Raw genomic sequence first — 26,902 nt, forward strand, 5'->3', positions numbered from 1 at the left:
GGAGTCCTCCAGGCCGGCGAGCGGAGCGCGGAGCGGGTGGATTGGAGGTCTGAGCTCGAGCGGAGAGCGGGAGAGGAGCCGGGCCCGAGAGAGAGAGAGAAACCGAGAGAGAGAGACTGAGACCCCGAGCCCCCCTCACAGCCAGCCCCGGCCCCCCGCACTCCTACACCCGGCCCCCACACAGTCCCCGCCCGCCAACCCGGGCCCGCACCGCCCTCACCTCACCGCCCGGCCTCAGCATGTCCAGGATCAGCCGCCACAGGGACTACAAGGCCGGGGACCTGGTGTTCGCCAAGATGAAGGGCTACCCGCACTGGCCGGCCCGGGTAAGGCAGGGGACAGGAGGGGGGGATCTTCCACTGGGGGAGGGGATGTTCGACTGGGGGAGGGTTCATACTGGGGATGGGGGGATCCTCCACTGGGGGACGGTTCACACTGGGGGAGGGGGGATGTTCGACTGGGGGAGGGTTCACACTGGAGGGAGCGGTTGCTCAACTGGGGGAGGGTTCACACTGGGGGAGGGGTGTTTGTTCGACTGGGGAAGGGTTCACACTGGGGGATGGGGGGGATGTTCGACTGGGGGAGGGTTCACACTGGGGAAGGGGCAGTTGTTCCACTGGGGGAGGGGGGATGTTCCACTGGGGGAGGGTTCACACTGGGAACGGGGCAGTTCCACTGGGGGTGGGTTCACACTGGGGGAGGGGGGGATGTTCGACTGGGGGAGGGTTCACACTGGAGGGAGCGGTTGTTCGACTGGGGGAGGGTTCACACTGGGGGATGGGGGGATGTTCGACTGGGGGAGGGGCAGTTCCACTGGGGGAGGGTTCACGCTGGGGGAGGGGGGATGTTCCACTGGGGGAGGGTTCACACTGGGGACGGGGCTGTTCCACTGGGGGAGGGTTCACACTGGGGGATGTTCGACTGGGGGAGGGTTCACACTGGGGGATGGGGGGATGTTCGACTGGGGGAGGGTTCACACTGGGGAAGAGGCAGTTGTTCCACTGGGGGAGGGTTCACGCTGGGGGAGGGGGGGGGTGTTCGACTGGGGGAGGGTTCACACTGGGGGAGGGGGGATGTTCCACTGGGGGAGGGTTCACACTGGGGGCGGGTTCACACTGGAGGGGGCAGTTGTTCGACTGGGGGAGGGTTCACACTGGGGATGGGGCAGTTGTTCAAGTGGGGGAGGGTTCACACTGGGGATGGGGCAGTTGTTCGACTGGGGGAGGGGGAGATTTTCTACTAGGGGAGGGTTCACACTGGAGGAGGGACAGTTCGACTGGGAGGGTTCACACTGGGAGAGGGAGTGGGGATGTTCTACTGGGGGAGAGTTCACACTAGGTGAGGGGCAGTTCGATTGGGGAAGGGGTGTTCTACTGGGGGAGGGTTCACACGCGGGGGCGGTGGAGAGGAGGGCTGTTCTACTGGGGGAGGGTTCACACGCGGGGGGAAGTGGAGAGGAGGGCTGTACTAGGGGAGGGTTCGCGCGGGGGAGGGGAGATCTACTGGGGAGGGTTCACACTGGGGATGGGGCAGTTCGACTGGGGGAGGGTAGATCTGGGGAGGATTCACACTGGAGGAGGGGGAGAGGGTGGCTGTTCGAATGGGGGATGGGAGATCTACTGGGGAGGATTCACACTGGGGGAGGGGGCAGATCTTCCACTGGGGGAGGGTTCACACTGCGGGAGGGGGGCAGCTCTTCCATTGAAGGGGGCTGTTCGATTGGGGGAGTGTTCACACTGGGAGAGGGTTTACACTGGGGAGAGGGAGAGGGGAGCTCTTCCACTGGGGAAGGGTTAACACTGGGGATGGGGCAGCTCCTCAACTGGGGGAGGTGGGGAGGGTTCGCACTGGGGATGGGGCAGCTCTTCAACTGGGGGAGGGTTCACACTGGGGAGAGGGAGAGAGGAGCTCTTTGACTGGGGGAGGGTGTGGCTCTTTTTCAGAAAGAAAGACGGACTTCCATTTCTCCAGCGCCTTTCACGACCACCGGACGACCCAAAGCGCTTTACAGCCAATGAAGTACTTTTTGAAGTGTGGTCACTGTTGTAATGTGGGAAAAGCGGCAGCCAATTTGTGAACAGCAAGATCCCACAAACAGCAATGTGATGATAACTGGATAATCTGTTTCAGTGATGTTGGTTGAGGGATAAATATTGTCGCCAGGACATCGGGGAGAACTCCCCCTGCTCTTCATCAAAATAGTGCCATGGGATCTTTTACGCCCACCAGAGAGGGCAGACGGGGCCTTGGGTTTAACTGCCCCTCCGACAGTGCGGCGCTCCCTCAGTACTGCCCCTCCGACAGTGCGACGCTCCCTCAGTACTGCCCCTCCGACAGTGCGACGCTCCCTCAGTACTGCCCCTCCGACAGTGCGGCGCTCCCTCAGTACTGCCCCTCCGACAATGCGGCGCTCCCTTCAGTACCGCCCCTCCGACAGTGCGCGCTCCCTCAGTACTGCCCCTCCGACAATGCGGCGCTCCCTCAGTACCGCCCTCCGACAGTGCGGCGCTCCCTCAGTACTGCCCCTCCGGACCAATGCGGCGCTCCCTCAGTACTGCCCCTCCGACAATGCGGCGCTCCTCAGTACTGCCCCTCCGACAGTGCGGCGCTCCCTCAGTACTGCACTGGGAGTTTCAGCCTGACTTATGCGCTCAAGTCTCTGGAGTGGGACTCGAACCCACAACCTCCATGACTCATTAGGGGAAGGGCAGCTATTTAGGGGGTTATGTTGGGGAAGAGGCGTTCGGGAGTTGGGGTCTGTTGCCCTCACACCCTTAGAAGGAAGATATGGAGTCACTTTAGAGGAGCGAAGTGATTAATGGCGAGGTGGGGGGGCAGATTAACAGCAAGAGGGGATGGTAAGTGCGACAGGGATGGGGGGGCGGAAATTGAGTCACAGGTGGGAGAGATGTGATGTGTCAATATGGAGCTAGGAGACGAGCAATACAGCGGGTTCTCTCTCCCGGCATCGGATGTGGGGCCTAGCTACAGAAAGGTGGGTAGTGGAGGGGTTACGTAGAAGATGATCGTGTAAGTATATGAATGGGGCTATCTGCCCAAGTATGGCAGGAATGTGGGACGATGCGGAATTGCATTGCATACGGGAGGAGATGCCGAGGACATCCAAACTATATGAGGTGCGGGTTAAATATGCTTTCATAGCAAGCGTGCGCCCAATGCAGGAGGGGGGAAGCAGAGGATTACGCGGCGGGGACTCGTGGGGGAAGAGCTGGGGAGTTTTGCATGCGCGTGGGGAGCCAGTGTATTTCGTGACGCTGTGGGGAGGCTGAGCTGGAATTGGCCTGCGTTTGCGCAGGGGAAAGGAGACGTCGCTCACGCTCACAGTCCAAATGCAGAGAAAGAGATGCTTTCGACATACACAAGGGAGAAGGACTTCTGTCTCGATTCCTGCTCTCGCCTGCCTGTTACCGGCCCCTCGTCAGCAGCTAGCTGCAGTTCTGGGGCTGGCACCTCCCGGCTTCTACTTATTAAAAGAAAATCGCACATGTTGAGATGAATCAAATCCGCATGGATTATGTCCCAAGCGTAATTAAATGGGGCTTAAAAAAAATACTTTTAAAACGGAGACTAGGATTGAGGTGCGCGAACGGAACATTTAAAACCGTAATCTTCAGAGTGAGGCCTTGCTTTGAAAGCATTCCCCCATTTAGTTCTTCACGATGTCTTATATACTTTTTTTTTTAATGTTGTAAAGTTGTGGTGTCTTGGGTTGGGGAAAGATTTTCTATGCTTGGCAAAATGAAAAGTTTCAGTGTTTGTGTTCCAAGTGCTAATAGTGTGTCTCTCTTCGGGAGATCGGGCTGGAGTAAAGACTTGTCGAATCACAGAATGGTACAGCACAGGAGTCGGCCATTCGGCCCCTCGAGCCTGCTCCGCCAGTCAATGCGATCATGGCTGATCATCCAAATTCAGTACCCTGTCCCTGCCTTCTCCCCATACCCCTTTGATCCCTTTAGCCTTAAGAAATATATCCAACTCCTTCTTGAATATATTTAATGAATTGGCCTCTACTGCCTTCTGTGGTAGAGAATTCCACAGGTTCACCACTCTCTGGGTGAAGAAATTCCTCCTCACCTCAGTCCTAAATGGCTTACCCCTTATCCTTAGACTGTGACCCCTGGTTCTGGACTCCCCCGCCATCGGGAACATCCTTCCTGCATCTAGTCTGTCTAGTCCTGTTAGAATTTTATAAGTTTCAATGAGATCCCCTCTCATTCTTCCAAACTCCAGCGAGTACAAGCCCAATCGACCCAATCTCTCCTCATACGTCATTCCTGCCATCCCAGGTATCAGCCTGGTGAATCTTCACTGAACTCCTTCCATGGCAAGAACATCCTTCCTCAGGTGAGGCGACCAAAACTGCACACAATACTCAAGGCGTGGTCTCACCAAGGCCCTGTACAACTGCAGCAAGACATCCTTGTTCCTGTACTCGAATCCTCTCGCTACGAAGGCCAACATACCATTTGCCGCCTTAACCGCCTGCTGCACCTGCATGCTTACCTTCAGCGACTGGCGCACAAGGACGCTGTACTGAATTTGGATGATCAGCCATGATCTCATTGAATGGCGGAGCAGGCTCGAGGGGCCGAATGGCCGACTCCGGCTCCTATCTTCTATGTTTTCTAGGAGCAGGAGTCGGCCATTCGGCCCCTCGATCCTGCTCCGCCATTCAATGAGATCGCGGCTGATCCGATCTTGGGCCTCAACTCCACTTCCCTGCCTGCTCCCCATAACTCTCGACTCCCCTGTTTTGTCAAATGTCTGTCTCTCTCCACCTTAAATATATTCAGTGACCCAGCCTCCACAGCTCTCTGGGAAAGAGAATTCCACAGATTCACCGCCCTCGGAGAGAAGAAATTCCTCCTCATCTCAGTCTTAAATAGACAACCCCTTATTCTGAGACTGTGCCCCCGCGTTCTAGATTCCCCATGAGGGGAAACATCCTCTCTGCATCTACCCTGTCGAGCCCCCTCAGAATCTTATATGTTTCAATAAGATCCCCTCTCATTCTTCTAAACTCCAGTGAGTATAGGCCCAACCTGCTCAACCTTTCCTCATAAGTCAACCCCCTCATCTCAGGAATCAACCTCGTGAATCGTCTCTGAACTGCCTCCAATGCAAGTATATCCCTCCTTAAATAAGGAGACCAGAACTGTACGCAGTACTCCAGGTGCGGTCTCACCAACGCCCTGTACAGTTGCAGCAGGACTTCCCGACTTTTATACTCCATCCCCCTTGCAATAAAGGCCAGTATTCCAAGTCTGGAAGAATACAGTCGACGACAGTGCTGCTACTAAACGATAAAATCATAAGTGTTGCTTTGTTGAAAAAGAAAATCCTCCCCCCCGCCCCCCCCCCCCCCCCCCCAGCAACTTTCACTTTTATTTTTGGGTTCCCGTCCCGTTCAGGTCCTGGCGCGTGCAGGCAGCCCAACGGGAACATTGCCCCCCCCCCCCCCCCCCCCCCTCAGGGATCACTTCTGCAATCGTGAAATGGGAGAAATAGCAGGGTAACTAGATACGGCGCGATGAGGCTTTCCCGGACGACAAGGGTTAAACTACGAGGACAGGCTGCACAGGCTGGGCTTGTATTCCCTCGAGTTTAGAAGATTAAGGGGTGATCTGATCAAGGTGTTTAAGATGATTAAAGGATTCGATCGAGAGAAACTATTTCCTCTGGTGGGGGGAGTCCAGAACAAGGGGGGGCGTCGCCTTAAAATTAGAGCCAGGCTGTTCAGGGGTGATGTCGGGAAGCACTTCTTCACACAAAGGGTGGTGGAAATCTGCAACCGCCCCCCCCCCCCCCCCCCAAAAAAAGCTGTCGAGGCTGAGGGACAACTGAAAATGTCACAACTAAGATCAATAGATTTCTGTTAGGGAAGGGTATTACGGGGTTACGGCACCAAGGCGTGTAAATGGAGTTACGGTACAGATCAGCCGTGATCTGATTGAATGGCGGAACAGGCTCGAGGGGCTGAATGGTCTCCTGTTCCTGTGATCCAATCAGACACGTCCCCGAGACGGACTGATCTGCAAAGGCACTGGCTATCTCTGACGCTTTCTCGTCTTAAATAGGTAGCTTCGCTTGTCTGTTACCGACCCCATTCCCTTGCGTGGGCGGATAAGGTTCTCTTGTGTATCTGTTGGATGCCACTCGCCTCCGAGTCAGAAGGTCGTGGGTTCGAGCCCCGCTCCAGAGACATGAGCCCATAATCCAGGCGGACACTCCCAGTGCAGTACTGAGGGAGCGCCGCACTGTCGGAGGGTCAGTACTGAGGGAGCGCCGCACTGTCGGAGGGGCGGTACTGAGGGAGCGCCGCACTGTCGGAGGGTCAGTACTGAGGGAGCGCCGCACTGTCGGAGGGGCGGTACTGAGGGAGCGCCGCACTGTCGGAGGGTCAGTACTGAGGGAGCGCCGCACTGTCGGAGGGGCAGTACTGAGGGAGCGCCGCACTGTCGGAGGGGCAGTACTGAGGGAGCGCCGCACTGTCAGAGGGGCGGTACTGAGGGAGCACCGCACTGTCGGAGGGGCAGTACTGAGGGAGCGCCGCACTGTCGGAGGGGCGGTACTGAGGGAGCACCGCACTGTCGGAGGGGCAGTACTGAGGGAGCGCCGCACTGTCGGAGGGGCGGTACTGAGGGAGCGCCGCACTGTCGGAGGGGCGGTACTGAGGGAGCACCGCACTGTCGGAGGGGCAGTACTGAGGGAGCGCCGCACTGTCGGAGGGGTGGTACTGAGGGAGCGCCGCACTGTCGGAGGGGCAGTACTGAGGGAGCGCAGTACTGAGGGAGCGCCGCACTGTCGGAGGGGCAGTACTGAGGGAGCGCCGCACTGTCGGAGGGGCAGTACTGAGGGAGCGCCGCACTGTCGGAGGGGCAGTACTGAGGGAGCGCCGCACTGTCGGAGGGGCAGTACTGAGGGAGCGCCGCACTGTCGGAGGGGCAGTACTGAGGGAGCGCCGCACTGTCGGAGGGGCAGTACTGGGGGAGCGCCGCACTGTCAGGGGGGCAGTACTGAGGGAGCGCCGCACTGTCAGGGGGGCGGTACTGAGGGGGCGCCGCACTGTCGGAGGGGCGGTACTGAGGGAGCGCCGCACTGTCGGAGGGGCGGTACTGAGGGAGCGCCGCACTGTCAGGGGGGCGGTACTGAGGGGGCGCCGCACTGTCGGAGGGGCGGTACTGAGGGAGCGCCGCACTGTCGGAGGGGCAGTACTGAGGGAGCGCCGCACTGTCGGAGGGGCAGTACTGAGGGAGCGCCGCACTGTCGGAGGGGCAGTACTGAGGGAGCGCCGCACTGTCGGAGGGGCGGTACTGAGGGAGCGCCGCACTGTCGGAGGGGCAGTACTGAGGGAGCGCCGCACTGTTGGAGGGGCGGTACTGAGGGAGCGCCGCACTGTTGGAGGGGCAGTACTGAGGGAGCGCCGCACTGTTGGAGGGGCAGTACTGAGGGAGCGCCGCACTGTTGGAGGGGCAGTACTGAGGGAGCGCCGCACTGTCGGAGGGGCAGTACTGAGGGAGCGCCGCACTGTCGGAGGGGCAGTACTGAGGGAGCGCCGCACTGTTGGAGGGGCAGTACTGAGGGAGCGCCGCACTGTTGGAGGGGCAGTACTGAGGGAGCGCCGCACTGTCGGAGGGGCAGTACTGAGGGAGCGCCGCACTGTCGGAGGGGCAGTACTGAGGGAGCGCCGCACTGTTGGAGGGGCAGTACTGAGGGAGCGCCGCACTGTCGGAGTTGCTAACCTTTGCCTCGGAGATAAAACCAGAGACTTTCTGCCTCTTCCGGCCAGTCTCTTTTTTTCTTATTAACTTTATGTAGAAATAAGTTTTAAAAAATAATTGTAGTTGCATTTAAAATGGCCAATCTCCCTAAAGCTTTGTTTTCTTTTGATTGGGTCATCTTGCAGTTAAAACATCCAATCAGTCAGTTGTGTGGAGTCTGGTTGCTCTGCTACAATGGGGTCGGGTGTGCCGATCTGAAGGAATTTTTACACAGGCTGTACGGCACAGAATCAGGCCCTTCGGCCCAACCAGTCCATGCTGGTGTTTATGCTCCACTCGAGCCTCCTCCCGTCTTTCCTCATCTAACTCTATCAGCATAACCCTCTATTCCCTTCTCCCTCATGTGTTTATCCAGCCTCCCCTGAAATGTATCGATACTATTCGCCTCAACCACTCCCTGTGGTAGCGAGTTCCACATTCTCACCACTCTCTGGGTAAAGAAGTTTCTCCTGAATTCCCCATTGGATTTATTAGTGACGATCTTCTATTGACGGCCCCTAGTTCTGGTCTCCCCCACAAGTGGAAACATCTTCTCCACGTCGACCCTATCGAACCCTTTCAGAATCTTAAAGACCTCGATCAGGTCACCCTTCAGCCTTCTCTTTTACCAGCCTGTTCATCCTTTCCCAATAGGGATCATTTGTAAATCTTTTTTCCACCCTCTCACTTGCCTCTGTATATTTTTTTAGAATATGGGGACCAGAACTGTACGCCGTGCTCCCGAGTGTGGTCTAACCACGGTCCGATACAAGTTCAGCGCAACCTCTCTCTCTAATTTCTGGCGGGGACAGATAACGTGCTTTCACTTTTGTCAAATGTGGCCTTTAGACTCCCAGTTACCCGCCCTGTAGAAAGCAGCCGGCCGCCGCTTTAGAAGAAGGTTTATCTCCGGCTTACTCGCATTTTCACCACCCCCCCCACCTCGTCTCCCTGCACTGTGCCTTATCTCTGGACGTGCAGATGGGCAAGAGGCCCGCTCGCAGGTGGCTCTGGCGCCCAACCATTGGCGGGGGGGGGGGGTCGAACCTGCCTTCCCCGGTGCAGGAAGCTGCCAGCTACAAGCCCAGATCTCTGCAGCGGCAGCCGACTCTCAGTTACAAAAGGATCCCCAGTAGTTTTATTTTATAAAATCCCCCTTTCGGTCCCCTCAACACGCCGACAGGCACCGGGGATGCCGGTATCTCGATTCTCCGCACGTGAGCCTGGTGAAAGAGGATTGGGCTGTTTGACCACGGAAGGCACACTGTTCAAATCGAACCTGTCCTTAACTAACGTCCGCCTACAACGCACTTTCAGCAATTTGTTGTCCTATGAGGAGAGATCGAGTAGATTGGGCCTAGACTCTCTGGAGTTTAGGAGAATAGAAACATAGAAGATAGGAGCAGGAGTCGACCATTCGGCCCCTCGAGCCTGCTCCGCCATTTAATGAGATCATGGCTGATCATCCAAATTCAGTACCCTGTCCCTGCCTTCTCCTCATATCCCTTGATCCCCTTAGCCTTAAGAAATATATCCAACTCCTTGAATATATTTAATGAGTTGGCCTCTACTGCCCTCTGTGGTAGAGAATTCCACAGGTTCACCACTCTCTGGGTGAAGAAATTCCTCCTCATCTCAGTCCTAAATGGCTTCCCCCTTATCCTTAGACTGTGACCCCTGGTTCTGGACTCCCCGGCCATCGGGAACATCCTTCCTGCATCTCGTCTGTCTAGTCCTGTTAGAATTTTATAAGTTTCAATGAGATCCCCTCTCATTCTTCTAAACTCCAGTGAGTATAAGCCCAATCGACCCAATCTCTCCTCATACGTCATTCCTGCCATCCCAGGTATCAGCCTGGTGAATCTTCGCTGCACTCCCTCCATGGCAAGAACATCCTTCCTCAGATAAGGCGACCAAAACTGCACACAATACTCCAGGTGTGGTCTCACCAAGGCCCTGTACAACTGCAGCTCCTGTACTCAAAATGAGAGGTGATCTCATTGAAACATATAAGATTCTGAGGGGGATTGACAGGGTAGATGCTGAGAGGCTGTTTCCCCCCTGGCTGGAGAGTCTAGAACCAGGGGTCACAGTCTCAGGATAAGGGGTCGGCCATTGAGGACTGAGATGAGGAGGAATTTCTTCACTCAGAGGGCGGTGAATCTTTGGAATTCTCTGCCCCAGAGGGCTGTGGAGGCTCAGTCGTTGAGTATATTCAAGGCTGAGATCAATAGATTTTTGGACTATGGGGTTCGGGCAGGAAAGTGGAGCTGAGGTGGATGATCAGCCGTGTTCTTATTGAATGGCGGAGCAGGCTCGAGAGGCCGAATGGCCGACTCCTGCTCCTAATTCTTATGTGCTTGTGTTCAATCGGGAGGAGGGACCCTGTTTTCTGTTCTCTCCCATCCCTCCCCCTGCAAACTCGCTGCTTTCTCCAGAGGCTCTTGAAACCGTGTCAGCCGTGGCTCAGGGGGTAGCATTCTCTCCTCTAGTCAGAAGGTTGTGTGTTCAAGTCCCACTCCAGAGACATGAGCACAAAAATCTAGGCTGACACCCCAGTGCAGTACTGAGGGAGCGCCGCACTGTCGGAGGGGCGGTACTGAGGGAGCGTCGCACTGTCGGAGGGGCAGTACTGAGGGAGTGCCGCACTGTCGGAGGGGCAGTACTGAGGGAGCGCCGCACTGTCGGAGGGGCTGTACTGAGGGAGCACCGCACTGTCGGGGCGGTACTGAGGGAGCGCCGCACTGTCGGAGGGGCAGTACTGAGGGAGCGCCGCACTGTCGGAGGGGCAGTTCTGAGGGAGCGTCGCACTGTCGAGAGGGGCGGTACTGAGGGAGCACCGCACTGTCAGGGGTGGTACTGAGGGAGCGCCGCACTGTCGGAGGGGCAGTTCTGAGGGAGCGCCGCACTGTCGAGAGGGGCGGTACTGAGGGAGCGCCACACTGTCGGAGGGACAGTTCTGAGGGAGTGCCGCACTGTCGGAGGGGCAGTTCTGAGGGAGTGCCGCACTGTCGGGGCGGTACTGAGGGAGTGCCGCACTGTCGGAGGGGCAGTACTGAGGGAGTGCCGCACTGTCGGAGGGGCAGTACTGAGGGAGCGCCGCACTGTCGGAGGGACAGCACTGAGGGAGCGCCGCACTGTCGGAGGGCCAGTACTGAGGGAGCGCCGCACTGTCGGAGGGACAGCACTGAGGGAGCGCCGCACTGTCGGAGGGGCAGTACTGAGGGAGCGCTGCACTGTCGGAGGGACAGCACTGAGGGAGCGCCGCACTGTCGGAGGGGCAGTACTGAGGGAGCGCCGCACTGTCGGAGGGACGGTACTGAGGGAGCGCCGCACTGTCGGAGGGGCAGTACTGAGGGAGTGCCGCACTGTCGGAGGGGCAGTACTGAGGGAGTGCCGCACTGTCGGAGGGGCAGTACTGAGGGAGCGCCACACTGTCGGAGGGGCCTTCGTTCGGATGAGACGTTAAACCGAGGCCCTGTCTGCCCTCTCAGGTGGATGTAAAAGATCCCACGGCCACTATTGGAAGAAGAGCAGGGGGGAGTTCTCCCTGGCGTCCTGGCCAATATTTGTCCCTCAATCAACATCACTAAAATGCAGATTATCTGATCTTTATCACATTGTTGTTTGTGGGAGCTTGCTGTGCGCAAATTGGCTGCCACGTTTCCCACATTACAACAGTGACCACACTTCAAAAAAAAAGTACTTCATTGGCTGTGAAGCTCTGAGGTGGTGAAAGGCGCTATAGAAATGCAAGCCCCTCCTTTCGATGACCACCCTCATAATGGAGCCGGCCGGTGTAATCTTGTCACGCTGCAGTTACACCCTCCTGCCAGTGGTGGCGCTGCAGTGCCCCTGCACTGGGGTAAGGGCGTGACAGGTTGACATAGAGATTTTCCATGATAAATATGGACGCGGGAATTTCGAAGGGGGAGGCGTTGACGGGATGTGCGCAGGGACATGAGGACTTGTAATACGTTAACAGACAGGCAGGAGATTTCAAACCATCTCATAACGGTGAATAGATTGGTATTCACCCTCTGCTCCTGTCGAGGGAATACAAGAATATTTGGCTTACATCGGACAAAGTCCCGTTTTTAAATGGCAGATTCCTGGCTTATCCAATTTGGGTGCCATGTTGCCAGTTATGTTGCCCTGCTGTGTGGGTGCGGTGATCTTGATTAAAGTGACTTGCGCTAGCTGGCGCTGCACAGTGGCCGCGATGTTACCCGAGCGCTCCTTGAGGTATAAAGAAAGACTTGGGTCTCCACAGCGCCTTTCATGGCCGCGGAATGTCCCAACGCGCTTCACGGCCAGTGAAGTACTTTTCGAAGTAATGTAGCTACTTTTGCGCACAGCAAGCTCCCACAAACTGCAATGTGATAATGACCAGATATTCTGTTTTAAGTGATGTTGCCTGAGGGGTAAGTATTGGCCCCAGGACACCGGGGGGAACATAGGAATAGGAGTAGGCAGGAAAGTGGGAGTTGAGGCCAAAAATCGGATCAGCCATGATCTCATTAAATGGCAGAGCAGGCTCAAGGGGCCGAATGGCCTACTTCTGCTCCTATTTCTTTTTGTTCTTATGATAGTGCGGTGCTCCCTCAGTACCACCCCTCCGACAGTGCGGCGCTCCCTCAGTACCGCCCCTCCGACAGTGCGGCGCTCCCTCAGTACCGCCCCTCCGACAGTGCGGCGCTCCCTCAGTACCACCCCTCCGACAGTGTGGCGCTCCCTCAGTACCGCCCCTCAGTACCGCCCCTCCGACAGTGCGGCGCTCCCTCAGTACCGCCCCTCCGACAGTGCGGCGCTCCCTCAGTACCACCCCTCCGACAGTGCGGCGCTCCCTCAGTACCGCCCCTCCGACAGTGCGGCGCTCCCTCAGTACCACCCCTCCGACAGTGCGGCGCTCCCTCAGTACCGCCCCTCCGACAGTGCGGCGCTCCCTCAGTACCACCCCTCCGACAGTGCGGCGCTCCCTCAGTACCGCCCCTCCGACAGTGCGGCGCTCCCTCAGTACCGCCCCTCCGACAGTGCGGCGCTCCCTCAGTACCGCCCCTCCGACAGTGCGCCGCTCCCTCAGTACCGCCCCTCCGACAGTGCGCCGCTCCCTCAGTACCGCCCCTCCGACAGTGCGGCGCTCCCTCAGTACCGCCCCTCCGACAGTGCGGCGCTCCCTCAGCACTGGCACTGGGAGTGTCGGCCTGGATTACGGGCTCAAGTCTCCGGAGTGGGCCTTAAACCCACAACCCTCGGTCTCCGAGGCGAGAGAGAGAGTGCTACCCACTGCGCAGTCGATGATGATGATGCGAACACACCAGGGGGGAAAATTGAGCAGTGAAGCTCAAATAATCTTAAAGCAAACAATTAGAGTCGGTTCTTAAGAGTAACCTTTGTCTGGGAGTGTATTGGATTTGTTTTATTATGGTGCTATGTAATGCGGGAAGCTCTCTTATCAAAGACTGTCCCTGTAAAGCGATCCACGCTGCTAATAGCAAGGGTTTTGGTTGTAAGTGCTTGTTCAATGACTTGAGTACACACAAGGCTGCAATTTTACACATTTCCAAACTGACTGCTCCTTGGCTGTTGGAATGTCTTTCTTTCAGTCCAGAAATGGTATTGCTAGCTCGTTGTCACCGTCCGACTTTAAAGCGGTTGAGGGCTAAATAGGACAAGGCGGGGGGGGGGGGGTGCTTGAATTTAAAATCCGAGCCAGGCCCATTCGGGAGAGAAGTTCGGAAACACCGAGCAGCGCAACAGGCGGTCGAAGTGTGGCGCGCTCTCACCAAAGGCAGCAGATGCTAGCTCAGTTAGCTGAGAGTTCTGCTAGACAAGAGTGCGAAAGGATACGGCGTCGCTGCGGTGGGGCTCAATATTTGACCCCCCCCCCCCCCCCAGTTGCTATCCAGACACTCCTGCGCAGGAGTTTGTGTGTCTCAGGTAAGAAGGGGGTGGCGGGGGGGCATGAGAGATCCGTAAGCGGCTGGGCTGTGCTGCTCCTTCACAGCCGAATAAGGGGAAGAATGGCTGCTCGGAGGAGGTGTCGGCGCCGCCTCGGTCCCTGTGGGCGTGCCGGGAGCGGTAGCAGAGGGCTTATGTTACGGGCCGAGTAATCCAGAGGCCTGGACGACTGATCCGGAGACGTGAGCACGGCAGCTGTGGGATTGGAAGTCAGTTAATTAAATAAATCTGGAATAAAAAGCTCGTATCAGTCACGGTGACACATGAAACTACCGGATTGTTGTAAAAACCCACCTGGGTCACTAGAAACATAGAAAAATAGGAGCAGGACTCGGCCATTCGGCCCCTCGAACCTGCTCCGCCATTCAATGCGATCATGGCTGATCCTCTCTCTCAATACCATATTCCCGCTCTCTCCCCATACCCCTTGATGCCTTTTGTGTCTAGAAATCTATCGATCTCCTGCTTCAATATATTCAGTGACTTGGCCTCCACAGCCTTCTGTGGTAGAGAATTCCACAGGTTCACCACCCTCTGAGTGAAGAAATTTCTCCTCATCTCAGTCCTAAATGTCCTACCCCGTATCCTGAGACTGTGACCCCTCGTTCTAGACCCCCCCAGCCAGGGGAAACATCCTCCCTGCACCCAGTCTGTCTAGCCCTGTCAGAATTTTATACGCTTCAATGAGATCCCCTCTCATTCTTCTAAACTCCAGTGAATACAGGCCTAGTCGACCCAATCTCTCTTCGTACGACAGTCCTGCCATCCCAGGAATCAGTCTGGTGAACCTTCGCTGCACTCCCTCTATGGCAAGTATATCCTAACATAGAAACATAGAAGATAGGAGCAGGAGTAGGCCATTCGGCCCCTCGAGCCTGCTCCGCCATTTAATGAGATCATGGCTGATCATCCAAACTCAGTACCCTGTCCCTGCCTTCTCCCCATATCCCTTTAGCCTCAAGAAATATATCCAACTCCTTGAATATATTTAATGAATTGGCCTCCACTGCCTTGTGTGGTAGAGAATTCCACAGGTTCACCACTCTCTGGGTGAAGAAATTCCTCCTCATCTCAGTCCTAAATGGCTTACCCCTTATCCTTAGACTGTGACCCCTGGTTCTGGACTCCCCCGCCATCGGGAACATCCTTCCTGCATCTAGTCTGTCTAGTCCTGTTAGAATTTTATAAGTTTCAATGAGATCCCCTCTCATTCTTCTAAACTCTAGCGAATATAAGCCCAATCGACCCAATCTCTCCTCATACGTAAGGAGACCAAAACTGCACACAGTCCTCCAGGTGTGGTCTCACTAATGTGCTTTGGGGAAGGAAATCTGCTGTCCTTACCCGGTCTGGCCGGGTATATGTGACTCCAGGCCCACAGCAATGAGGTTGACTCTTAACTGCTCCTCTGAAATTGCCCAGCGAGCCCCTCAGACGTACCACACCGGACGCATCACCCGGCATCGACCTCGGCACCGGATTCGGACACGGCAAAGGCACACAGGACTAGACAGACTAGATGCAGGAAGGATGTTCCCGATGGCGGGGGAGTCCAGAACCAGGGGTCACAGTCTAAGGATAAGGGGTCGGCCATTTAGGACTGAGATGAGGAGGAATTTCTTCACCCAGGGAGTGGTGAACCTGTGGAATTCTCTACCACAGAAGGCAGTGGAGGCCAATTCATTAAATATATTCAAGAAGGAGTTGGATCTATTTCTTAAGGCTAAAGGGATCGAGGGATATGGGGAGAAGGCAGGGACAGGGTACTGAATTTGGATGATCAGCCATGATCTCATTGAATGGCGGAACAGGCTCGAGGGGCCGAATGGCCTGCTCCTGCTCCTAATTCATATGTTGTTACACCCAGCCCAGTCGACCCCGCCTTCACAGTCGCTGGCTTCCCTCCCTGACCGCGCTGTGGGGAGCACCTTCACCACACGGGGACTGCAGCGGTTCAGGAAGGCGGCTCACCACCACCTTCTCGAGGGGCGACTAGTGATGGCCCAGAAACGCTGGGCCTCGCCAGCGACGCCCACATCCCATGAATGAATAAAAAAGCGAGTAAAATGGGGGGGGGGGGGGGGGGTGGCGCGGCGGCAAGCTCTCTCCGTTATCTGCATCCTCCCGAGAGACAGCAGGGAATTTTACTCTCTGCCATTTGGAAACTGGCCGAGTCCCAGCAGCAGTCAGTCTTTTGGAAAAACTGCAGGAAGCGCTGGTCTGTGCAAGTTTCCTGCACTGATCGAAATCTCCCTCCGCAGTCCAGGAGCTGGCTCGAGCCGTCCTGCTCGCAGAGCGTTGTGGGGGCGGGAGCCGCAGCTCTTGGCAAAAAAAGCTCGGCTGAAATGCGGCTCTGTGAAGCAGGCCAAAGTTCCGCAGCACCGTCTCTTTTTTTTTGTTATTGAGGGAAACTCCAGCAACACAGGCACAAGCTGTCCGGGAGCTCGATTGTAAATTTGAACAGTCGAGGGTTTTGCCTAGGATTGCGTAGAATGTACAGTGCAGAAAAAGGCCGTCCGTGCCGGTGTTTCTGCTCCACACCAGCCTCCTCCCGCCCCTCTCCGTCTCACCCCATCACCATATCCTTCGATTCCTTTCTCCCTCGTGTGTTTATCCAGCTTCCCCTTAAATGCATCGACGCAATTCACCTCGACCACTCCCAGTGGTAGCGAGTTCCACATTCTCGCCACTCTCTGGGTCAAGAAGTTTCTCCTGAATTCCCGATTGGGATTTATTAGTGACTCTCTCATATTTATGGCCACGAGTCCTGGTCTCCCTTCTCTACGTCTACCCCTTTCATAATCTGGAAGACCTCGAGCAGCTCACCCCTCGGCTTTCTCTTTTCCAGAGCAGAGAGCCCCCAGCCTGTTCAATCTTTTCCTGCCGGTTTATCGCCTCTACCGTTCTGGAATTTGACATTGGACTGTGTTTCTTTTGGGCAAATTTCCTGTCTGGACAAATATTCTGGATTTAACTGCCAGGGAATGGTACTATATTCGACACCTCTCCTCTAGATCAGAGTCTCGTGGCAGGGGTCGGGGGGGGGTGTTGAAGCCCTGCTGCGGGTGGAACTGCCCGAAAGTATAGAACCATACAGCACAGGAGGGGGCCATTCGGCCCATCGTGCCTGTGCCGGCTCTTTGAACGAACTCTCCAATTAGTCCCACTCCCCCCTGCTCTTTCCCCACAGCCCTGTGAATTTCTCCCCTTCAAGTACTTATCGAATTCCCTTTTGAAAGTTACTATTGAATCTGCTTCCACCGCCCTTTCAGGCAGCGCGTTCCAGATCGCAACAACTCGCTGCGTAAAAAACATTCTCCTCATCTCCCCCTCTGGTTCTTTTGCCGATTATCTTCAATCTGTGTCCTCTGGTTACCGACCCTCCCGCCACTGGAAACAGTTTCTCCTTATTTACTCCATCAAAACCCCTCGTAATTCTGAACGCCTCCATTAAATCTCCCCTTAACCTTCTCTGCTCTAAGGAGAACAATCCCAGCTTCTCCAGTCTCTCCACATCACTGAAGTCCCTCATCCCCTGGTACCATTCTGGTCAATCTCCTCCGCACCCTCTCCAAAGGCCTCGACGTCCTTTCTAAAGTGCGGTGCCCAGAATTGGACACAAGACTCCAGGGCTGGGGCCTAACCAGTGATTGAGAAAGGGTTTAGCCTAACTTCCTTGCTTTTGTGCTTTATGCCTCTATTTATAAAGCCCAAGGATCGCATATTGGTTTTTTTTTTAACCGCCTTCTTAATTTGTCCTGCCACCTTCAAAAAGGTGTGTGTCTGTGTGTGTCTGTGTCTGCCCCCCCCCCCCAAGGTCGGTCTCGTTCTCCCTGCACACCCTTTAAAATTGTACCATTTCGTTTATTTTGCCTCTCCTCGTCCTTCCATCCTAAATGCAAATCGCAGTGAGGGCTCCCATCGCGATACGGGGACGGATTTGATGGCCGAGACAGACAGAAGGACAAGGGGGAAAAAAAATGTTGCATTAGGAGAGGATTAATGTACCGCTCTCTGTCTTGGCCGTTAATCCCGAGGCTGCTTTGGCTGACGGCAGGAATAGGGCTAGCGTCATCTGACTGTAATCCCCCCCAGGTGGGGTACTGCAGTATACAAAGCACCTAACAGATGGGCTGCGATTGGTTTTCGGGGGGGGGGGTGGGCGGTGAGCAGAGGCGTGACCCGTTAAGGGCAGAGACCAGAGCCACTGCAAGGCGTCGGGCATTAATCTAGATGGCTGCATCTTCGAAAACTTCTTAAAAGAAATCTGATTCATTAAAGATGAAACTAGTCCCAGCTACAAGATGCACTGCAGCAACTCGCCAAGGCTTCTTCGGCAGCACCTCCCAAACCCGCCACCTCCTAACGCCTAGAAGGACAAGGGCAGCAGGCGCACGGGAACGCCACCACCTCCAAGTTCCCCTCCAAGTCACACACCATCCTGACTTGGAAATATATCGGGCCGTTCCTTCATCGTCGCTGGGTCAAAATCCTGGAACTCCCTCCCTAACAGCACTGTGGGAGCACCTTCACCACACGGACTGCAGCGGTTCAAGAAGGCGGCTCACCGCCACCTTCTCAAGGGGCGACTAGGGATGGGCAATAAATGCTGGGCCTTGCCAATGTTGCCCATGAACGAATCAAAAAAACTCCAGAGAGCTGAGCACAAAAATCCAGGCTGACACTCCCAATGCAGTATTGAGGGAGCGCCGCACTGTCGGAGGGGCCGTACTGAGGGAGCGCCGCACTGTCGGAGGGGCGGTACTGAGGGAGCGCCGCACTGTCGGAGGGGCGGTACTGAGGGAGCGCCGCACTGTCGGAGGGGCGGTACTGAGGGAGCACCGCACTGTCGGAGGGGCGGTACTGAGGGAGCGCCGCACTGTCGGAGGGGCGGTACTGAGGGAGCGCCGCACTGTCGGAGGGGCAGTACTGAGGGAGCGCCGCACTGTCGGGGGCAGTACTGAGGGAGCGCCGCACTGTCGGAGGGGCGGTACTGAGGGAGCGCCGCACTGTCGGAGGGGCGGTACTGAGGGAGCGCCGCACTGTCGGAGGGGCGGTACTGAGGGAGCGCCGCACTGTTGGAGGGGCGGTACTGAGGGAGCGCCGCACTGTCGGCGGGGCAGTACTGAGGGAGCGCCGCACTGTCGGAGGGGCAGTACTGAGGGAGCGCCGCACTGTCGGAGGGGCAGTACTGAGGGAGCACCGCACTGTCGGAGGGGCCATCTTTCAAATGAGACGTTAAACCGAGGCCCCGTCTGCCCTCTCAGGAGGACATAAAAGATCCCACGGCCACTATTGGAAGAAGAATGGGGGGGAGTTCTCCCCGGTGTCCTGGGGCCAATATTTTCCCTCAACTAACATCACTAAACCAGATTATCTGCTCGTTGTCACAGTGCTGTTTGTGGGAGCTTGCTGTGCGCAAATTGGCTGCCGCGTTTCCCACATTACTACAGTGACCACACTTCAAAAAAGTACTTCATTGGCTGTAAAGCGCTTTGGGACGACCTGAGGTGGTGAAAGGCGCTGGAGAAACACGAGTCTTTTTTTATATTAATGCAGGTCGTTCAACTTTTGATGATCAATTTTCTTTGCCTGCGTTTCGTGTGGGGTCGGTGGGTGGAAAGTGTAGGGTTGGGGGTGGAGAGAAGTGGAGAGCTGGTTCACCGTCTTCTGATGTAGGTTCACAGAACTAACTTGGAGAAGACACCTGGCAGATCTGAGCCACAGGGGAGGTGATTAGAGGCGGCGAGAATCGTGGCCTACAAGCTTTGGTCTCGTGCTCAAAAGGCGCCAATTAAAATCTTTGGAAGCTGGAGATACTGTCTTGACTGAATGCACTGTTTGGGAGGGGAAGGTCACAGCGAGGGGTCGGGGGGTGGGGCAGCAGGCGTGGAGACGAACTGCCCCCGAATACAAGACTTTGCCTGTTTTCATGCTTGACCTAACTCTGTTGTTTGGGCCCGAAGGGATTGACAGTGAAAACCCCTCACGAGACAGTTTACTTTAAACACCTCTTGAGAGCGCCGGCTCTTGCACTTTGAACAGCAGCGGGAAGCAGGCGCAGCGCAGCAGCTTCCCAAAGTCACCACTTTCTGACTAGTTTGTTAACGGTGTCAGCCGTGGGTCAGTGAGCAGCACCCTCGCCTCTGAGTCAGAATGGTCGTGGATTCGAGTCCCGCTCCAGAGACTTGAGCACAAAAATCTAGGCTGACACCCCCACTGCAGTATTGAGGGAGCGCCGCACTGTCGGAGGGGCAGTACCGAGGGAGCGCCGCACTGTCGGAGGGGCAGTACTGAGGGAGCGCCGCACTGTCGGAGGGGCAGTACCGAGGGAGGGGCAGTACCGAGGGAGCGCCGCACTGTCGGAGGGGCGGTACTGAGGGAGCGCCGCACTGTCGGAGGGGCGGTACCGAGGGAGCGCCGCACTGTCGGAGGGGCGGTACTGAGGGAGCGCCGCACTGTCTGAGGGGCAGTACTGAGGGAGAGCCGCACTGTCGGAGGGGCAGTACTGAGGGAGCGCCGCACTGTCGGAGGGGCAGTACTGAGGGAGCGCCGCACCGTCGGAGGGGCGGTACTGAGGGAGCGCCGCACTGTCGGAGGGGCAGTACTGAGGGAGCGCCGCACTGTCGGAGGGGCAGTACTGAGGGAGTGCCGCACTGTCGGAAGTGCTGTCTTTCCAATGAGATTTTAAACCAAGCCCTGTCTGCCCTCTCAGGTGGATGTAAAAGATCCCACGGCCACTATTGGAAGAAGAGCAGGGGGGCGTTCTCCCCGGTGTCCTGGGACCAATATTTATCCCTCAACCAACATCACTAAAGCAGACGATCTGGTCATTATCACATTACTGTTTGCGGGATCTTGCCGTGCGCAAATTGGCTGCCGTGTTTCCCACATTACAACAGTGACCACACTTCAAAAAAAGCACTTGATTGGCTGTAAAGCACTTTGGGACGTCCTGAGGGGGTGAAAGGCGCTGGAGAGACACGAGTCTTTTTTCTTTCAGTGTGAATAGTTGACTGACGTCGTGCAAAGTCTCCATCAGCTTTTCGCACTTAACAACTAGGGGAGACGGCGGGCGCGGGGTGAGACGGCGGGTGAGGGAGGGGTGAGACATTGCGCAGCTTCCATCAGCCGTTTGCACTGTTAACTACCAGAGTTATTTCATTGCTGCAAGCTATCGTGGTTTTTACCAGCCACCGCAGCTAGCCGACAACGCGAGTTGGCACGAGGGTGCCTGCTCTGCGCGGTGGGGACCGCATTGCTCCATCACTTGACTGTGGGTGGCATCAGGGTCTGCTTCCGTCTGAGCCCGAGGTCACTGAAGAGCACTCGGGCGCAGGAACGTGGGCTAACGAGACTCCCGCTCTGCTGTGATTCCCCAACCCCCATGGTCCCGGACCAGGGGATTGAACTCGTTTGCGTGTGGTTCACTCCCGCAACGGGCAGCTGAACCCATCTCTAAGAGTTGAGCGTGACTGATCGCTGCCTGGCCGGAGAATAGTCAACCCGTGACATGTGGAAAACACCCAGTTTGAAACTGTGTGGGCGATAACGATAGAAGCTTCCTTTTTCTGCGAGCTGGGTATTGGAAGAATGTTCCTGCATTAAATTGAAATAGTTTTAGAGACGCAGACTGGGTTGAAATGCCAGGCTGGGTGGGTTGAAGTGGAGGAGGCAGCGAGCTTGATGGCTCCTGTCGTATACTCTTCCAAATGGGCAGTGGGAAAAGAGCACTGGGACAAAAATGCGCCCTTCGTCCTCGTAAAGATCCAATTGCCTTTGCCCACCCCCCCCCCCCCCCAACTGCGCTGGGAACGTCGGCCTGCATTGTGCGCTCAAGTCTCGAGTGGGACTCGAACCCACGACCTTCTAACTCGACACGAGAGAGAGAGAGAGTGACACCCACTGAGACATGGCAGCAAGTGAGAATTAGAAGCTCCAGCCCCATATCCCTCCGAGATCTCGCCGCTCCTCCAATTCTGCCCTCTCGCACATCCCCCCGATTTCCATCACTCCACCATTGGCGGCCGTGCCTTCAGCCGCCTGGGCCCCGAGCTCTGGAATTCCCTCCCTAAACCTCTCCGCCTCTCTCTCCTCCTTTAAGACGCTCCTTAAAACCAACCTCTCTGACCCAGCTTTTGGTCACCTGCCCCAATGTCTCCTGATGTGGCTCATGTCAAATTTTGGGACGTCTTACTACATTAAAGATGCTGTACAAATGCAGGTTGCTGTAGAAGCTGAATTGGGGTTTGGAGAATGGACTGCCTGGGCTTGGGGAGTGAGGGGGGAAGAGGGAGGGGGTGGGCAGGCGGGTGTTTGGCCCGTGAACTGCAGTTTGGCTAGTCCTGAATTAGTTACATCGTCTCTGCACTCTCTGAAGACTCGGGGCGGTGGTGGGGGCAGTGGGAGAAGGAGGCTTGACGTGGTGAAGCTGCAGGTTCTGATCTGAGCCAGGATGCCCATTGGTTTACGTTGAGTTACTTGATCTAGCTGAGGCGGTGTCAGGAATGCCACAACTAGCTTCGGATTGAGGAAGGGGACCCCTGTGTGTGTGTGTGTGTATAGAGACGACCAGACCGATTGGGGAATGGGGAGTCTCTGCCGACTGTCCAGCGACACAGCTGCGCTGGTGACTGTGGGACCGCGACCCTCTGCTCACTCGAGTCTTTGTTTTAATACACAGATTGACGAACTGCCAGAAGGAGCCGTTAAGTCGCCATCGAACAAATACCCCATTTTCTTCTTCGGCACCCACGAGACGTAAGTGAACACCTGGAGCCCCCATGGCAGTCACCATTCCCCCTCTGTCTATCCGTCTCTCTCACTCTCACTCTCTCGTTCTTGCTTTCGCTCTGTCTCTCGCTCTGTCTCTCGCTCTGTCATGTATGTATGTATGTTATGTACAAGGTGAATTTTAATGAGCTTGTCCCTTTATGCTGAACTTTAGTTTTAACGAGTACTTTCTCCATAGAGCAGGATATCTCCCCAACTTTGTTATTTGATTGGTCATTACACTTCAGGTCTGTTCTAAAGAGTGAAACTTCGAATTATGTCTGTCCCTCCGACAGTGCGGCGCTCCCTCAGTACCGCCCCTCCGACAGTGCGGCGCTCCCTCAGTACCGCCCCTCCGACAGTGCGGCGCTCCCTCAGTACCGCCCCTCCGACAGTGCGGCGCTCCCTCAGTACCGCCCCTCCGACAGTGCGGCGCTCCCTCAGTACCGCCCCTCCGACAGTGCGGCGCTCCCTCAGTACCGCCCCTCCGACAGTGCGGCGCTCCCTCAGTACCGCCCCTCCGACAGTGCGGCGCTCCCTCAGTACCGCGCCTCCGACAGTGCGGCGCTCCCTCAGTACCGCCCCTCCGACAGTGCGGCGCTCCCTCAGTACCGCCCCTCCGACAGTGCGGCGCTCCCTCAGTACCGCCCCTCCGACAGTGCGGCGCTCCCTCAGTACCGCCCCTCCGACAGTGCGGCGCTCCCTCAGTACCGCCCCTCCGACAGTGCGGCGCTCCCTCAGTACCGCCCCTCCGACAGTGCGGCGCTCCCTCAGTACCGCCCCTCCAACAAGTGAGCTTGACCGCTGATTGCTCAGAGATGGAGATCGCCGCCCCCTTTTCCCGAATTCGGGTAGCCAGCTCCTGTGACCCAGTTGTGCTTTCGCCCCCTCGCAGTGCCTTTCTGGGACCAAAGGACCTGTTCCCGTACGAGGAATCTAAGGACCGGTTGGGGAAGCCAAACAAGCGAAAAGGTTTCAGCGAGGGCTTGTGGGAAATCGAGAACAATCCCACCGTCAAGAAGTCGGGATACCAGGTTAGTATCTCCGGCGAAATCCTTGGGTGATGCCGACCGTTCTGTTGAAAGCCAGACCCAACGCTGCTCAGTGGCAGCAGCTGTGGTTTTTTATTCGTTCACAGGGATGTGGGCGCCGCTGGCGAGGCCGGCATTTATTGCCCATCCCTAATTGCCCCTTGAGAAGGTGGTGGTGAGCCGCCATCTTGAACCGCTGCAGTCCCGTGTGGTGAAGGTGCTCCCACAGTGCTGTTAGGGAGGGAGTTCCAGGATTTTGACCCAGCGACGATGAAGGAACGGCCGATATATTTCCAAGTCAGGATGGTGTGTGTGACTTGGAGGGGAACTTGGAGGTGGTGGTGTTCCCATGCGCCTGCTGCCCTTGTCCTTCCAGGTGGTAGAGGTCCCTGTTAGATCTTGAAATCCGCCTCAGAAATCGGCTTCCTCCTCTTCTAAACTTGAGCTCCTCCAAAACTCTGCTGTCCCCGTGTCCTAACTCACACCCAGTCCCGTTCACCCATCACCCCATGTGCTCACTGCCCCCGTGTCCTAACTCACACCCAGTCCCGTTCACCCCATCACCCCCTGTGCTCACTGCCCCGTGTCCTAACTCGCACCCAGTCCCGTTCACCCATCACCCCCTGTGCTCACTGCCCCGTGTCCTAACTCACACCCAGTCCCGTTCACACCATCACCCCCTGTGCTCACTGCCCCGTGTCCTAACTCACACCCAGTCCCGTTCACCCATCACCCCCTGTGCTCACTGCCCCCGTGTCCTAACTCACACCCAGTCCCGTTCACCCATCACCCCCCTGTGCTCACTGCCCCGTGTCCTAACTCGCACCCAGTCCCGTTCACCCATCACCCCCCTGTGCTCACTGCCCCATGTCCCTAACTCACACCCAGTCCCGTTCACCCATCACCCCCCTGTGCTCACTGCCCCGTGTCCTAACTCACACCCAGTCCCGTTCACCCATCACCCCCTGTGCTCACTGCCCCGTGTCCTAACTCATACCCAGTCCCGTTCACCCATCACCCCCTGTACTCACTGCCCCGTGTCCTAACTCACACCCAGTCCCGTTCACCCATCACCCCCTGTGCTCACTGCCCCGTGTCCTAACTCACACCCAGTCCCGTTCACCCATCACCCCCTGTGCTCACTGCCCCGTGTCCTAACTCACACCCAGTCCCGTTCACCCCATCACCCCTTGTGCTCACTGCCCCGTGTCCTAACTCACACCCAGTCCCGTTCACCCATCACCCCCTGTGCTCACTGCCCCGTGTCCTTACTCACACCCAGTCCCGTTCACTCCATCACCCCCTGTGCTCACTGCCCCGTGTGCTAACTCACACCCAGTCCCGTTCACACCATCACCCCCTGTGCTCACTGCCCCGTGTCCTAACTCACACCCAGTCCCGTTCACCCATCACCCCGTGCTCACTGCCCCGTGTCCTAACTCACACCCAGTCCCGTTCACCCATCACCCCGTGCTCACTGCCCCGTGTCCTAACTCACACCCAGTCCCGTTCACACCATCACCCCCTGTGCTCACTGCCCCGTGTCCTAACTCACACCCCAGTCCCGTTCACTCCATCACCCCCTGTGCTCACTGCCCCGTGTCCTAACTCACACCCAGTCCCGTTCACCCATCACCCCCTGTGCTCACTGCCTCCGTGTCCTAACTCGCACCCAGTCCCGTTCACCCATCGCCCCCTGTGCTCACTGCCCCCGTGTCCTAACTCACACCAAGTCCCCATCACCCATCACCCCCTGTGCTCACTGCCCCGTGTCCTAACTCACACCCAGTCCAGTTCCCCCATCACCCCCTGTGCTCACTGCCCCGTGTCCTAACTCACACCCAGTCCCGTTCACCCCATCACCCCCTGTGCTCACTGCCCCGTGTCCTAACTCACACCCAGTCCCGTTCACCCATCACCCCCTGTGCTCACTGCCCCCGTGTCCTAACTCACACCCAGTCCCGTTCACACCATCACTCCCTGTGCTCACTGCCCCGTGTCCTAACTCACACCCAGTCCCGTTCACCCATCACCCCCTGTGTTCACTGCCCCGTGTCCTAACTCACACCCAGTCCCGTTCACCCCATCACCCCCTGTGCTCACTGCCCCGTGTCCTAACTCACACCCAGTCCCGTTCACACCATCACCCCCCTGTGCTCACTGCCCCGTGTCCTAACTCACACCCAGTCCCGTTCACCCATCACCCCCTGTGCTCGCTGCCCCGTGTCCTAACTCACACCAAGTCCTGTTCACCCATCACCCCCTGTGCTCACTGCCCCGTGTCCTAACTCACACCCAGTCCCGTTCACCCATCACCCCCCTGTGCTCACTGCCCCGTGGCCTAACTCACACCCAGTCCCGTTCACCACCATCACCCCCTGTGCTCACTGCTCCCCGTGTCCTAACTCACACCGAGTCCCGTTCACACCATCACCCCCCTGTGCTCACTGCCCCGTGTCCTAACTCACACCCAGTCCCGTTCACCCATCACCCCCTGTGCTCACTGCCCCGTGTCCTAACTCACACCCAGTCCCGTTCACCCCATCACCCTGTGCTCACTGCCCCGTGTCCTAACTCGCACCGATCCCGTTCACCCTCACCCCCTGCTAACTCGCCCCGAGTCCTACGTCTCACCCATCACCCCTGTGCTCACTGCCGTGTCCTAACTCACACCCAGTCCCGTTCACCCATCACCCACTGTGCTCACTGCCCCCGTGTCCTAACTCACACCCAGTCCCGTTCACCTCCATCACCCCCTGTGCTCACTGCCCCGTGTCCTAACTCACACCCAGTCCCGTTCACCCATCACCCCTGTGCTCACTGCCCCGTGTCCTAACTCACACCCAGTCCCATTCACCCATCACCCCCTGTGCTCACTGCCCCGTGTCCTAACTCACACCCAGTCCCGTTCACCCATCACCCCCTGTGCTCACTGCCCCGTGTCCTAACTCACACCCAGTCCCGTTCACCCATCACCCCCTGTGCTCACTGCCCCGTGTCCTAACTCACACCCAGTCCCGTTCACCCATCACCCCCTGTGCTCGCTGCCCCCGTGTCCTAACTCACACCAAGTCCCGTTCACCCATCACCCCCTGTGCTCACTGCCCCGTGTCCTAACTCACACCCTGTCCCGTTCACCCATCACCCCCTGTGCTCACTGCCCCGTGTCCTAACTCACACCCAGTCCCGTTCACCCCATCACCCCCTGTTGCTCACCGACATACATTGGTTCTCGGTCTGGCAACGCCTCGATTTTAAAATTCTCATCCTTGTGTTCAAATCCGTCCATGGTCTCCTCGCCCCTCCCGATCTCTCTAACCTCCTCCAGCCCTACAACTCTCCCAGATCTCTGCGCTC

General features: G+C 57.0%; 1 protein-coding gene across 1 annotated transcript; it reads left to right on the forward strand.

The window, feature by feature from the left end:
* Positions 1 to 23,593, forward strand: LOC147086450 (hepatoma-derived growth factor-like). The gene is made up of 3 exons (XM_085978557.1): positions 1 to 326; positions 22,426 to 22,502; positions 23,410 to 23,593. Exons 1-3 carry the CDS (start codon positions 240 to 242, stop codon positions 23,576 to 23,578), a joined length of 333 nt encoding a protein of 110 aa, XP_085834683.1. The 5' UTR covers positions 1 to 239; the 3' UTR covers positions 23,579 to 23,593.
* Positions 23,594 to 26,902: the final 3,309 nt, after the last annotated feature.

The sequence above is a fragment of the Somniosus microcephalus genome, unplaced genomic scaffold (assembly GCF_052327205.1).
Source record: "Somniosus microcephalus isolate GS21.2 unplaced genomic scaffold, FLI_Smic_1.0 unresolved_chr7, whole genome shotgun sequence".
NCBI lineage: Eukaryota > Metazoa > Chordata > Chondrichthyes > Squaliformes > Somniosidae > Somniosus > Somniosus microcephalus.